Here is a 15996-nt window from a genome sequence, read left to right as displayed (position 1 = left end):
CTCACCTCAAGTATAGAGAACCGGAGGTTATGCTTTTTCTTTGCTGCAGGATATGTTAACCTTGAAGTTTCATTGTTTGTAAATGTGTGAAGTCCTACATTCAAGTCGACTGGACTGTGGATAAGGAAAATTATGGAAAAAGTTCTACTATCTGTTTTTTTATAATATACCTTCATAACCTCCACAATTGAGATGACTTACTGATATATTTTCATTTCATGCACCGACAGGTGCAGAGAGACCTGTTCTCAAAAATTACTGAATTTCAGTCCTGTCACATACTCATTTTTGATCATATATCACTACTTCAAGTGGCCTCATTGAGCATGCCACATTTGCATATCACATTTTGCAGCTTTTGTCTTGGCAACGACACACATCTTAGGACCATATTGTTGTAAATAAAACAGGTTACCAACACCGTATGCAACCACTTTGACTTTACCATTAGCGTCTCATATAACTGCAAGAGTTTTCTCAAATGTCTCTGTGAGGCTGTTGTTTACAACCTTTGCCAATGAGCCAGATTGCTTCTGAACATTGGCGTGTATATAGTGTTTTCTAGCATCATGAAGTTGGTGCCACTGGCTGCAGTTGTGATGCATATGGCAGCTTCACTTACTTGCATAGCTCTGTTGTCAGTGAGCATAAATTCTCTTACGTTTCTGTCAAATATGTGACCATTTTTGGATAGTTGCACATGTGTGATGTGTAACCATTGTCCATGCACCAAAAAATGTTGGGGACACAAAACGTAGATGCCAATTCATTCACAGAGAAACAGCAGTGAGGTTTGCTGACTATGTTTGCAGCTTCCAGAATTAGTTTCTTCCTTGAAAAAACACTCATCATATTTGTGATCCTCCTTTTTACAAAAGTGCATTTATACACAGATATTTCCCTTCTTTTTTTGTTTTGATATTTGTTCTAATTTGCCACTGTCATTCACAGCACTTTTTGACTTGTTCATGAAACGTTTACCCTGTTCAGAAAAACATTGTGCCACTCACACTTTCATTGTCATACTGAATCCTTGCATTGTGTTTTTCTGCAGTTTTTACATTTAGTGTCTTGACATCTAGTAGATTATCACAGGGTTCAATAGCATATCCAAAATTGTCATAGCTTAGCTATCTGGAAGACTGTGAAACAGCAGTTTTGTCAACAGATCACCATTTATGTCAACTCCCATTGCTTGTAAGTTGTCCACAGCATAGAAGAATCCAGTAAGATGCTGTGTAACATCATCAGTAGCTTGCATTTTGTGAAACACGAGGCATTTAATAAGTGTTGTTATGCAAGCAGATCCTTTGGCCATATACATTGTTTCTAGTTTAAGCCACACCTCACATGATGTAGTGCAGTTCTTTACTTGCTTCAGCTCGGTCAGATTGATGGATAAAATTAGGTGTGCTTTTTGATTTCTCTCTGCTGCAATCCACGTTTTGTATGCAGCTTCTGTAGTGGAAAGCACTTCAGCTTCACCAGCCACAGCAGGTTGCAGTATGCATCTCCAGATACGTGTTGTCTTTGATGAGTGGCGCTTCATATTGTATTCTCCATGTGTCATAATTGTCACATGACAGCATTTCTAGTTGTTGTGCAGCAGTCATATGCACCATAAGGTATTCGTTTTGTTAAGGGTGATTCACACTAGACTGTCATGTCAGGTCAATTTCAGAGAGTATACACACTAACCATCACATAACATCAATCTGCTTAGACCAGTGCCGAAAGGTGAAAGTGAAGTTATGAGTTGGGCTGCCATCTGTGACACAAAAAGTCAGAGTATAGTATCAGAGTTGAGGAAACAACGACAATGGATTTTATCTTCATAACTTATGTTCTTGATCAATTCTGTATGGTAAATTGCTGAGAAGTGGACATTTCCATTTATGTTCTTATTCACACTGAAGTGCCAAAGAAACTGGTACAGGCATGCGTATTCAAATGCAGAAATATGTAAACAGGCGGAATACAGTGCTGTGGTCGGCAATGCCTATATACGACAACAAGTATCTGGCGCAGTTGTTAGATCAGTTACTGCTGCTAAAATGACAGGTTATCAAGATTTAAGTGAGTCTGAATGTGGTGTTATAGTCAGTGCACAAGCGATAGGACACAGCATCTCCAAGGCAGCGAGGAAATGGGGATTTTCCCATATGACCATTTCACGAGTGTGCCGTGAATATCAGGAATCCGGTGAAACATCAAATCTCAGACATCAGTGCACCAGGAAAAAGATCCTGCAAGAACAGAACCAATGATGACTGAAGAGAATTGTTCAACATGACAAAAGTTCAACCCTTCCATAAATTGCTGCAGATTTCAATGCTGGGCCATCAACAAATGTCAGTGTGAGAACCATTCAATGAAACATCATTGATATGGGTTTTCAGAGCCAAAGGGACTGTTCAAGCTGATGGAGGCTCTGTAATGGTGTGGGACATGTGCATATGGAGTGATATGGGACCTTTGATACCACTAGATACCACTCTGATAGGTGACATGTACGAAGGATCGTCTCTGATCACCTGCATTCATTTGTGTCCATTGTGCATTCTGACAGACTTGGGCAATTCCAGCAGGATAATGTAACACCCCACATGTCCATGGCTCCAGGAATGTTCTACTGAGTTTAAACACCTCCACTGGCCACCAAACTCCTCAGACATGAACATTAGTGAGTATATCTGGGATGCCTTGCAACGTGCTGTTCAGGAGAGATTGCCACCCCCTCATATTCTTGTGAATTTATGGACAGCCCTGAATGATTCATGCTGTCAATTCCCTCCAGCACTACTTAAGACATTAGTCGAGTCCATGCCACGTCGTGTTGCGGCACTTCTGCATGGTCGCTGGGGCCCTATACGATATTAGGCAGGTATACCAGTTTCTTTGGCTTTTCAGTGTATATACAGTGTATGTATAATCTCTGTTCTCTTATTGGAAAAAATAAATCATGTTTCACTTCAGATTTCTGGCTTCGCTTATGGAAGTCCATCCAATGGGGAAAAAAACATCTGCCATCTGTCATGCAATATTTGCAATTTCTCAGAAAAACAGAGAAACTTGTAGAATAAAGATTAAGACATAGAAGCACAAAATAATGTACTACACAATGAGTGAATGCAAGGAAAATCAGTTTGCTTCTGATTTTGGCAGTTCTCCCCACCAGTGCTACAGTCAAAACTTTCTTCCCAAGAAATACTGACATGAAGTGGTATTGATGACCTGTGTAAGCTTTTCCATTTGAAATGCATTGTAGGATGTTTTAGATTATGTGATCTGATGGCCAGTGTGAATTAGTCCTCAATGACCCAATTTTGGCACCTTTTACCTTATAAATTTAAGTTTTTGTCTAATCAAAAAATGACACTTTTCACGATCATGTAACCTGGGCCTGTAATCTGTTGGGACCTGGAATGAGAACACAGGCATGACATGTAATTTATTACAGAACAGCTTTATTCATAACTCACTGCACAGAGAAAACACAAAACTGGTGATGTTCAGTTCACAAGACTTCATGCAAATGTGATGTCATTTTGACGTCGCACACAGTTCTCAAAGACTGCAGCAACTGCTATTGACTTTCATCAGTGTTCAATGCAGGATGCTTTGGAAACACCATATGGCATGCTGGATTCCGTAATGTTGTATAGCAACTTACTTGTTACCAAAATATGCCATTTCAGTGCAATGGTATAGAGAAGATCCATAAAAATATGTCACTCTTGATACAATTTGTTATAATTAAATGTCATGTAATGATGTATTGATGGTTAAAAGCTTCATAAGGTCAAAATTACCACAAAAAGACCAAAATTTCGCTTATATGTGTGGTGCAATGGTCACATTACATGTAAATTTAAGGTGGAGAGGGAGAAAAAGGAAAAGAAAGGGATTACTGATATCAGCTGCCTCAGGTCATTACGTGGAATCGGTGGTGATGGGGGAAAATGTGTACAAGACCAGGATTCAAAACCAGGATCTCCTGATTTCTAGTTAGGTGGGTTAACCACTGCACCACCCAGGACACACTGTTATTGTAACTGTGTGGACTGTCTCAGCACACCTCACAGCCAACCCACATTCCCACCTAGTGCCACTTATCAGCAGTCCCTGTCCATTTTCTCTATTCCTGTAGGAAGTCGGATGTACTTGTGCACGTGTAGTGAAGAAAGGTGGATCGATTGTCCATCTAGATGAATCAATTATATGAATGTGTGGCATCTGTTCTTTCAACCATGTCCAAAAGAAGACACCATGCATCCATATAATGGTTATCACTGTGGAGTATCAAAACAAAAACAAAGTAGCTAAGAAGCTGATCTGCATCTTGCCAGATCAAAAAATATTTTTTCCCCCTTTCACATTTGTAAAACATTTCTGGGGCTTCTTTATTAATTTAACAGAAGTATGTTCTGTAAGATCCGATGTTATGTACACATAGGAGTTTTCTCTCTCTCTCTCTCTCTCTCTCTCTCTCTCTCTCTCTCTTAGGAGTGAGCTGTCATTGTCATTAATTTCAAATTAAGCATGAAATATGAATTAGAATAAATATTCAAAACACATTGATCATCTGGTAACACAAAGGACCAGTCAGAATAAGAAGAACAGAAAAGACTAATGCATTTGCAAATGAATTAAAAGGTAGCTTAGTCTCAGCCAACAACAAAGTATACAAGACAATTGAAAATCTAGTTCTTTTAGAACACTTCTTCTCCAAACAAACATGTTTATTTAACGTACATCTTTAATCACCAGTATAACATCTTTTGCCATTTTACTACAACAAATTTTACCTATACCAATGCATTTTTTGAGAGAATGTCACTATATCATTGTTTTGAAACAGCATCTATTTATTGGGCATAATATAAATGAGCTGCTCCTTTAATTCATCTGCTAGAAAGGTACCACCCTTTCTAATTACAGACCAACTCTTGAAACTAGTTTTCAGAAACATATCTTGTTGAGACATCTTGATGAACATTTGAACATATACATTATTCAACTCAAGGCTGGCTGACTTCAGCTTTTTCTTCACATGTAAATCAGTAAGTCATCTCAATTGTTGAGGTTATGAAGGTATATTATGAAATAACAGATAGTAGAACTTTCTCCGTAAGTTTCGGTGATAATTCTTGCCAACGCTTTAATCTCTCCCTTATCCACAGTCCAGTCGACTTGAATGTGGGCCTTCACACATTTACAAACAATGAAACTTCAAGGTTAACATATCCTGCAGCAAAGAAAAAGCATAACCTCCAGTCCTCTATACTTGAGGTAAATGTTATTGGTTTGAACGACATGTTCGCATCACATGTTGTGAACGAAATGATCACCAAAGTCAATAGACAGCTCTTTTCATCTTTGATATAGCATGCAACATCAAAATGATATCATAAATGCATGAAGTCTTGTGAACTGTAGGTTATCAACACAGTACTTCTAACAATTGCCTTGAGAACATACGGAGAGCAACATTTATAGACACCAAAGATATTAAATAGTGATAAAATTTGAATCTCAAGCATCATTATTCTTGCCAGTTTTTAATTTTTGCACATGTCCTTCAAAACATATCAAACGGTTTTGTTTAACTTAACATATACTATCATACTTGTATTATCATTTGCTTGAAATTCTCACCTTGTCTTTAATGGTTGCTTTGTTTTATTTTGGATTTTCTCATTATTTGCCTTCTTTATTTATGTAACATCTTGTGCTGTTTGGCTAGTCAGTTTTGTTACATAAATGTTCCTTCATCTGCATCGGTACAACCACAATTCTCTAACATGCTGAACTAACTGCTAAATTTATCTTTCTTCTAGCTCTGGATCCATTTATTTTCTCTGTATCTTTTGATTCAGCAGTCAATTTTATTGGAGTTCACTGAGATTTATCAGTTGCTATAACTCTTCGCAGAAAGCTTCAACTTCCTTATCAGAATATGGATATGTTAGTGCATAGACGAGGATGATTTTAATGAAATATCTTTTAATTATTTTTATAGTGATGCATAACAATCCCTAAACAAAGACTATGCTATTTATGGCCAAAAAAAAAGAAAAATGAAAAAAGAAAAATACAATAGGAACATGATAAATTATGGAGACCCGAATTTCAGTACTATTAAATATGGAGTTACTATGAAATCTATAACTAATAATAAAATAAATAAAGAATGCTTTTTAAGATGCCATATTGGGTGATCCTTCTTGAGCATTTGCTCTAATGTATGAGCAGATATTTGGAATTGTGTCTCCATGGAGCACAGATGGAGGGAAAAAAACTGCTCATCTTATGTTCCATGCAGGAGTCAGTATCAACTGAGAATGTCAACTTGTTTCTCCATAGAAAAAAAGTTTTTAAAGTAGAATGTTATGTGACCATTCAGTAGCCTAGTGCAATATTTGGTTTAACAATATTTATTAACAGTGGCAGAAAATCACAAGAATAACCAATACTCCAGCAGCAAATGACTAGTGGTAGTTACGGAAATTGAAACAGAAGGCCATAATGTAAGGAAGACATTTTGAAACTGACCCTGTTCCATCAGAATTATTGCTGTGTCTACATGGGTTACTCTCAATCCTTTGGTAGTTCACTTGATAATAATAAGAGATACCAAAAGTTTGAATAACATTTGTTCACCATGTCTTCCTTGCTCAACTTGCCCCATTTCATCTGTCTGCTACCAGAATGCAGCAGTGCCACTCCGTGACTGCTGGAGTACTGGTAATGCACCATGTTTTGCTATGCCTATCAACACATATTGTTAAACCAAATATCACACAGTAGTCACTGTCATGCAACCAGACACTCACAGCTGCATGTGTTGGCCCCTTACACCTTGCCCTGTTTTGTCCCTTTTTCAGAGGTTGTAGGTGGTAGTGCTGTCTTCTATTTACTATGAAGTGGATATAAATGAGGAAGGTGATTTACTCAGATGGATGACTTTAATAAATAAAAAAAAAAAATAAAAATAAACTGGTCCACAGGACTGTGTTAGAATACTATAATAGAGGGAAGTATCCTCCAGCCAGTTAGAGTCCATGCCCAACTACAACACAAAATTGGGTATGTTCATCCTTTGCCTTATAAAAGTATTGGTTTTAACTTCAGAAAAATTGAAAATGGATGCAAATTTCTTATGGGATGAAGGCATAGTGCCACCTTGGGAGCTACATTTTTGAGGAATATGCATTATTTTGCACGTGGAGGACGATAGCCCCATGGTTTATTTGGATGAAACTTGGGTTCACAAAAACCTTATGAACAAATATATTTAGTACAACTCCAAGGGAAATGGCAGCCTGAAAGTACCTGCAGATCTGCAGATACTTTCATATAGTGTATATCAGACTTTGGGGAAAGTATAAGTATGCTGTGATGAAGAATCTGTAACAGCTACAAATATAATGTTTTCACGAGGTAAGGATCTATTAAGGTGAGTCCTCAGAACAAAAATACTTGTGGTGGGATGCAAGCCCCCATGAATTTTCATACACAGAGTCTCTCATAAATAAATCATGTTTAAAGGTGACATGATAGAATAATGGTACTTCAGATCTTACCAAAATTAATTTTAAGAATGTAGGAAAAGATATATTGCTACTTTCCATAAAGATGACATGTTAAATTGCAAACATGTAAAATTAAAAGACACTTATACATAAGGTTTTGGCCACAGACTTCACCAGAAAAAGAAAGAGAAACACACACCATTCATTCATACAAGCAAGCACACCTCATGCACATACGACAGCCAACTCTGGCAGACTGCCGCTACAATTCCACGAGACTGTTGCATTCTGGTCCAAGCTGCAGGGAGTAGGTGTTCATGTGTGTTTGAATTGTATTTGCTTGTGTGAATGAATGGTGTGTGTTTTTCTTTCTTTTTCTGATGAAGCCTTGTGTCCAAAGGCTTATGCATAAGTCTTTTAATTGTGCCTGTCTGCAACTCAACATGTCATTTTTATGAAAAGTAGCAATCTGTCTTTTCGTACATTGTTGATATTCCAATCTGGAGTTTCCATTGTATCAAAATTAATTTTAGAAATTTCTCAGCAGCTTTCAAATCGGAAGTTTCTAAAAGGTCCAACACAATGCAAATTCATCAGGAATGACATTGTTCATTGCACACATGAAACAGTTTCATACCTCTTACAGTATTTTATCTTTTATCTTGGAATACTTTTATGCTTTCATGGCAATATATGTATTGCATAGTCTTTAAATTTTGAAAATGTTCTTATCGTTTTTTCAGTCCAGTGCTTTAGGCTTTTTCCACAGGCTGGAGCAAATAAATATTTTCCTTGAAAATTTCTTGTAATGTTAGTTTTTTATGACTGGCAAGAGTTTTATTTTTCAAAAGTACTCCATCATATTCTAAACTATTTTTTTCAGAATTTTTACTGGCATTGCAGACTATCACTAATTGGCAATACCTTAGTGGTATGACCTTTACCTGCTTAATTCCATGAAGACAGTTACTGGAAAATTTAGGATTAATCTAAAGGCTGAGCATGTAAAATTCCACTTTAAAATGTATTTGTGTGTAACAAGAAAGAAACTAACAATTTTCACTGATATTGCATAATGCATAAAGCAGGCAAAGAGAAGTACCTGTTTGGTCTGTGTATCAACACAATGCAGAAACAAAACTGCAACTATCTATCGAAACACCACAGAAAACACACCTCACAACTCATAGCAGAGATGCCTGACACAAGCTCAATATTTGGAAAGAAATATTAAGAGAAAAGACTATCAATATTAGACAAAAGACTATCAATATTACAGTTTGAGTCTTTCCAGATGAAATACTTACTTGACTCCTTTGAGCATTGCTTCTTTGCCTGCTTCAATAAGTGGGTATGGACGACCATGACACTTGCCTCTGAAATCATCATTGTCAATAGCCCAAAACATAATTCCTCCAAGGCCATTGTCATTCACATACTGTGCCTAAAAATTTACAGAGTCTCATTAAAGTGATGAATTTTGAAAACTCCCTCTCTGATGACACTTTAGACCCTGTGAAAAGATTGACTGAGAGAAATACAGGCACAGAAGGAAATTCATGGATTAGTCACTTTTGTACAACTCTTGAAAAATAATAGTATCCTGTTCCACATTGCTAACAGTACTGCATAAATCTAAAATGGAATAATTGTGTTGATTGTATATTGCACTCCCTCATTAATGTAGAGACAAATAGTATATTTCCAATTTTTCACCAGAAATATTGTGCTGTACAATGGACTGTCAGTTCTACAGGAACACTGAGCCTCCTTGTCATCATTTTCATGTAATGCCCAAAATTACTTCATTTGCTGTCCTCCATTTTCTTCTTTCTGAATATCTTACCTTCATCATGCCAATATATGCATCAGTAAAATAGGAGACCTACATGCCATGGAATTTTACTTCATCCTAATTACCATTCAAGATGAAAATAGTTATGAGCCATATTTATTTTAATGAAGATCTCAGTTATCACACACTCACAGAATTTCCCTGATCCAGCATTCTAATTTGATCAAAATTTCCCTTCAAAAGCTGCTACTGACTGAATATTTTTCCTGATAATTGTATTTCCCTGCTCCTTTTGTTAAGTGATACCCAAAAATCCATGAACTAAAGAACTCTAGACATGATAATAAGGATTCAGTGTACACAACAAACTTTACCTTGCCTTTCTGAACCATCATCATAACACAAGAACTAAGAGAAATCCTTTATCATGTGAGGAGGTGAAGAAAATGTATGTCTGCCATCACATCCAGAGCACCATGTGATGCTGACCAGCAATAATGAGAGCAGGTTCAAATCATGGACAATGTAATTAAGTGTCTGTTCCTTTAACAAAGAATATCAGGCAAATACTTGAACAAATTATTTTTATCAGTGTGACATTAAAAGCTAATGACAAGAAGAGAAAAAACTCTTTTTATCTCCAATGTGCAAAACATTTTATGTGATTCATCCATGGCAATAACATCCACGAACCTGACTCATCTTTCTTCTAGAGGCCAATGAATAATGTATGGAAATTGTAGTCACTTGTGAGAAACAGTTATATCATTTATCAGCTATGGTGCAAATATTACTCACCCCTCTTTTCAGGACAAACACCATCTAGTATTAGCATTGTGGTTTATTTGATACAACCCATCAAAATATATCATCTCTATCTCCCCTACAGCCTTGTATTTATTGTAATGAATAATATTACATTCAATATACTCCAGGTTTCAAATAAACTTTGTACATTAAAACCATATCCTTAATCTGTTCCATGAATAAATTTCAAAGCCCAGATAAATGAACCCACTGTCACCAGCACTACCATAATTCAAGATGAACTGAATGACAGTATGGATCCATTCAGATTCTAATGAATGACAGACATTATAGGTAAAGCACTTATTATTCATAAACAAGTGAAACACTTACATTGTTAAACACTTGTTCATCCTTTATCATATAAAGCCATAAATAGTACTTATTCATTTGGGGATGTGTCGACTACACCTTTATGACAAAGCACCTGATTGTGATAGTGTCCACTACTGTTGCCTCATAGGGATGTAGGTGGATCCTTGGCTGAGGTTCCCTGCTGATTAATGTCTTTCATGTAAACATAACTTCTAAAGAGGGCAGCCACCTCAGGTGGATTGATTAAATTTAGTAACTGAACAACATATAAAAACCACTTGTATCCTCAAGATCAGTGTTTCACACTTGAGACAATCCATATAACATACTATTATGATCTTCGCAATACATTCTGTTCCAATCACCTTCCTCTTTGTTCATGTACTTGCTGTGCAACATACGTTGTGTGAATACCCTCTACACTCCAGACATTGCATGTTCATTTCAAAATCTATGAAACGTATAATCACTTATGATAACATCTGTCATTTACTAGCTATGATACAAATATTACTCAGTTTTCTACTCTATATGAAAGTAAACCTATGATATTCGACTTAACCTTAGTCAGTTTCATGCTCACCTACATTTCTTTACTTTCTGAGGTGCACCCAGCCATGGTAATCTGCCTCAAAGTGGCTCTTCATGTGCTAATGTTTTCATGTGTCATTTAAAGAAGGTTCTTGTTATGACCACAAAGTATCACTTCCTCATTTGATATCAACAAATTGGCAATGTTTACACAACCTGGAGCTACAGTATCTCCTTAGCTCCTAGTCTGCAGTGTTCTTGTCAGAGCAAACCTGTTTACTTACCAAACTGTTCATATATCTGTGAGATTGAACTGCAAATATTGGCCTAATACAGGGTTACTTGTAAGCCCGTCCACAGTTTCAGAAGATGACTGTGTGAAAACTGCATGTCAAGTACAAAAATGAGATATATCAGAGTATAGAGCACCCCCCTCCACCCCCCCCCCCCCCCCCCCCACTAAGCTTTGGTTCACAATACGCACTGCGACATGATAGCAGAATGAACAGCAATGCATGCATTTTTGTGTCCTCAGATTTGCTGTGATGATTCAGTGACATTTTTGTACCATATCTCAGGTAAGTACTTCAATATACAAAACATTCAAAAACAACACATTCTGTGAAACTCGCTGCTTATGTGGTGTGAAGAAAACAGGCCAGCCAGGCCCGACAGCAAAGAAGGTGAAGTGTGTGAGGGAGTCATTCATCAAAAGCCTGAAGAAATTAATGACACATGGTAGCAAGTAACCGCAGAGACCACAGTCAGCTACTTGGGTAATTCAGTATAATGTCTGCATATAAAACTACACTGGTTGCAGTTGTTAGATTCACTGACTACCTGGGACAATGAGCTTTGTTCTGACTTTTGTGTCACAAAAAGTACCCACCACCTGTAATGTGAGTTAAAAGACTCAGAGAGATGCTCCACTGGTATGTGTCTGTTTTCTGTACAACTTGCAACTTTTTCACAGTTGTCTTCTGAAACCCTGGAGGTACTTATGAATAGTCCTGCACCTTCCTAGAGCTACCTGCCAATGCACTCTCTGGCTCTTCACACCTGTATTACAACACTAAAATGCTAATGACTGACTACCCTTTTCTTCATATATATTTATTTAAAGTATTTTACTATGGTTTACATTCAGTAATTTCTCATGTTGTTGTCATTGATTTCTTCCCCTCCATTTAATTCATCTCTCATTTTCATCCATTGATACCTATTTCTGTGATGTCAGTGTATCACTTTCCTTGACACTGATTAGAATGCATGCCACTTTCAAACCTGGCTGTGGTATTTCATTGCACCTTGTTCTGCTCTTTTTCTGTGTCTCCCTTGACACAGGACAGATAAGAACTTCAGTTTCAAGCCAGTTCATTTCCTCCAGATGAACAAAATTGGCACCAAAAGCCAACACTTGTGTCACATTTTGTTTCTGTTGGCAGATGGTGATTAGCGATCTTTTTCATAACTTGATGTAGTTATGACCTCTTCTTGCGGAAAATAATGTTGCAGAAGTCCTTCATGTTTTGTACATGTCTGTCAATCTGCTGACATTTGTTAATTAGACTGCACTTTTCTCTGACATTATTTTTGCATTTTAAACAAAAACACAGTAGGAATCAAGGCTAAAATTCACATAGAAGGTTACAGAAACTAACCTGACAACTACACAAGGATTCCATGATGCAGATACTGCAGTCTAATGCACTCTGTCAGGTCATTACCAATTTTAGCAACTGAGGATGTGATGTACTCGATAATCAAAAGTCTTGAAATATAACTCATTCCAATTTGCAGTAAATTTTTAATCTTCATAGCTACAGTAGGAATGATCATTTAAAACTAATGAAAGTAAATTAACTTTTCTCAGTCACAGATATTTTATTTTTAGATTGTTTAGACAGTGAAAAATTTCTGCCAGACCAGGACTTCAACCCTGATTTCCCATTTATCTTTAACTATTATGCTACCTGAACATGTCTGCAGGCCTGGTTCAAACTTTCACTGTGAGTAATGTTTCCACCTTTGATTTCCAAACACAGCTACCTGTCATTCCCCCATGTGGTATGTTGGAATCATACCACTGAGGACTGGAGTTGATTGAGAACCATGGCTTACCCTGCTATAAGAGATGTACACAAAATGAACTAAATGTACAGAAATGAAATTAATGCATCGATGGTAATGAAATCTGTGAAGACACAACTTTCACTGTGAGTAATGTTTCCACCTTTGATTTCCAAACACAGCTACCTGTCATTCCCCCATGTGGTATGTTGGAATCATACCACTGAGGACTGGAGTTGATTGAGAACCATGGCTTACCCTGCTACAAGAGATGTACACAAAATGAACTAAATGTACAGAAATGAAATTAATGCATCGATGGTAATGAAATCTGTGAAGACACAATCATATAAAATGATATCAGTGCAGACCATTCAGGTAGACCGAACCTGCAGGAAAAGCCATGACCCTCCACTGATCCATTCCCCAGTAGTGCTAATCCCACATACCACACAGGAGAACCCCTGGTGGTACAGGTTGAGCAATGTGGTGCAATGGTCAGGCAACAGATGCATACTCTGATCATCCACATTTAAGTTTTCTACAGCTTCCTTAAATGGCTTAAGGAAAATATCAGGATTATTTCCTTGAAAGAATATGACCAATTTCTTTCCCAGTCCCTCACCAATTTGAGCTCATCCTTTGTCTCTAATGACCTCTTTGCCAACAGGCTGTGGCCCAAATCTTACTTCCTTTTCGTAGTAGTGTTTGGAAATCATAGGTGGAAACATCATTGATAATAAAAACTTGAGTCAGGCCTGGAGGTGAGTTCAGACAGTGTGAAATGGTTAAGGATACTGCCTACAATAAGCAGGGAGTCTCGATTTGTGTTCAAGTCTGGCACAAATTTTCAGCTGTCACAACATATTCATTGTACTGCATGTTCAGCATATCTGAATAGTTATGTACTGACATTATTTCATTGGATTATATTTTCAATGATGTCATCCTCAGTGATCCAGTCACTTCATTTCAATTCATATCATTTAATTCTTCTCATATATATCCCTGACAAGCCACAGCCCTCTGCTGATTCCATTGTCCCAGTAGTGTGATCACCATGTACCCAGTGTGACAACTCTGGCAGTAGTGTCTGGAAACATCAGTGGCAATGAAAGTTTGAGTCAGGCCTGAGTGCATAATCAGATAGTCTAATGGTTGGGAACTACTTACAATAAGCAGGCAATCTGTGCAGGGTCTCAGTTTAGAACTAATTTTCAACACCTGATGTAACTTCACTCATGATGTGCACAATTACAGAGAGCATGCATCCATATGGTTCACAGGCTTGCATCACCTGGGTCGGTCCCTTGGTGCACTCTAGTGAGCCACCAAAGAAACAGCATTATTTAAGCAGTTGCAAACAAGTGCTCAGTCTACTCTTTATGCTGTATTACTGTTGTCCAGTCAATGTGTTCATTGCTATGCACAACCTGTATCTTATGTGATGCTTTATAAAGTACTATGTTTCATACATCGTTGCTATAACAAACTTGGTGACAATTAAGGGTTACATTTTCTCTCTGTGTTAGTGTCAGTGCTAAGTCACCCAACAAACTTTTCAATGGAAGAAATACTCCAATGTCTCATTGCCAAACAGCAAGCTTACGTGGAAAAACAGCAGGCTCTTGTCACCACTCTCAATGAAGTGGTGTCTGTATGTTCATGGCAGGTTACTCTCCTGTCAGTGCAACTGTTGCCCTTCTGGCATATGATGAATCAGCTGAAGACTGGGACTCCCATGAGACATGGTTATACCAACATTTCCAGGTTTTTCATGTGGGCGATGCAAACCTGAGTAGGGCTTTCTTTCTTTCTTTCATTGCTTTCATTGCGGATGTATCAGTTGTTGTACCAACTTGCGACTTTGCAAGTAATGGCCAGCTTATCATTTAATGAAATTTGCAAGCTTCTCTCAACTTGTTACTGCGGCAGAAAGAATGTCATTGTGATGTGTGTAGAATTTTGCCATTGTCAGCAATGCCCAAAACAATCTTACAAAGCCTTGGCTGCAATTTACATGGGTTGAGCTGTCATAAATTTGTCACTGGTACCCATCATAAATCCTATGCCATTCACATAGTGCATGATGTTATTATTTGTCTGGTCCCAGATAAGTAAGTCCTCAAACATCACATCAGTGTGAGACTCTGACAATCACAGATGTGCCCACTATAGCAAAGTCTTTTGAAGTGTCACGGGCCACATGTGATCAGACTGCTGCATGGGAGAAGGTATCGGAAGTTGTTCAGTCAACTCCTCTTAGGCATGCTGTTAAGTGTTCAGGATGACAGGGAAATTGCTGCAGCAGTACAACCTTCAACTCAGCATTGCATGGGGCAGCATTGGTTATGGCCACAGCAGCAACAGGCCACACCACAGCAGCAGCTGCATGTTTCTCTTCTGTCTTCCTTGTACTGCTTCATACAGCATGAGTGTTCTGTGTGCCCTAAGCATTGGGTGGTTTGCAACAATTGTGAAAAGAAATGCCACATTGCATTGGTATGCAACTCCTCTTCAAATGTGCCAGACATAGTAGTACCGATGAACATAAACTGTATCTTTATAGTGACTCTTTCCCCAAACAAATTGTTTATTGAATTGCATGTGTTTAATAAACTGCTAAAGACACAAGTGAACACAGGAGCTGCAGCAATTTGAGTAAACACACAAACATATGTGGACTTGGGCTCAGCTCCCCTCCCCTCACACAGGTTTCACAGAAGTTGGTTAGCTACAATAAACAGCAGATTCCGATTCTAGGTCAGTTCTCTGTTCCTATATCTTCCAACTATGTTTTTGCTCTCTCACCTTCTTTGTTGAGGATAATTCCCATGCTGCAAACCTGTTTGGATTAGATGCAGTTAAAGCTTTCAGTTTCTCCAGTGCCGATGAGGTCAGATCAAGTTCTGTATCAGCAACTGGAGTCCTTCTGTTTTCCCC

General features: G+C 37.8%; 1 protein-coding gene across 2 annotated transcripts in view; it reads right to left on the bottom strand.

Annotated features, from left to right (window-relative positions):
- Positions 1-15996, bottom strand: part of LOC124721104 (serine-rich adhesin for platelets-like) — a 481067-nt gene that overhangs the window by 113234 nt on the left and 351837 nt on the right. For both annotated transcript variants that reach the window (XM_047245921.1, XM_047245922.1), the window contains exon 9: positions 8843-8979. In XM_047245921.1, the coding sequence (XP_047101877.1) occupies positions 8843-8979 (137 nt within the window). The remainder of the gene's footprint in view (positions 1-8842; positions 8980-15996) is intronic.

This window comes from Schistocerca piceifrons, chromosome X (assembly GCF_021461385.2).
Source record: "Schistocerca piceifrons isolate TAMUIC-IGC-003096 chromosome X, iqSchPice1.1, whole genome shotgun sequence".
Taxonomy (NCBI): domain Eukaryota; kingdom Metazoa; phylum Arthropoda; class Insecta; order Orthoptera; family Acrididae; genus Schistocerca; species Schistocerca piceifrons.
Note: the sequence above shows the minus strand (reverse complement) of the source record. Positions and strands in the feature narration are given on the sequence as shown.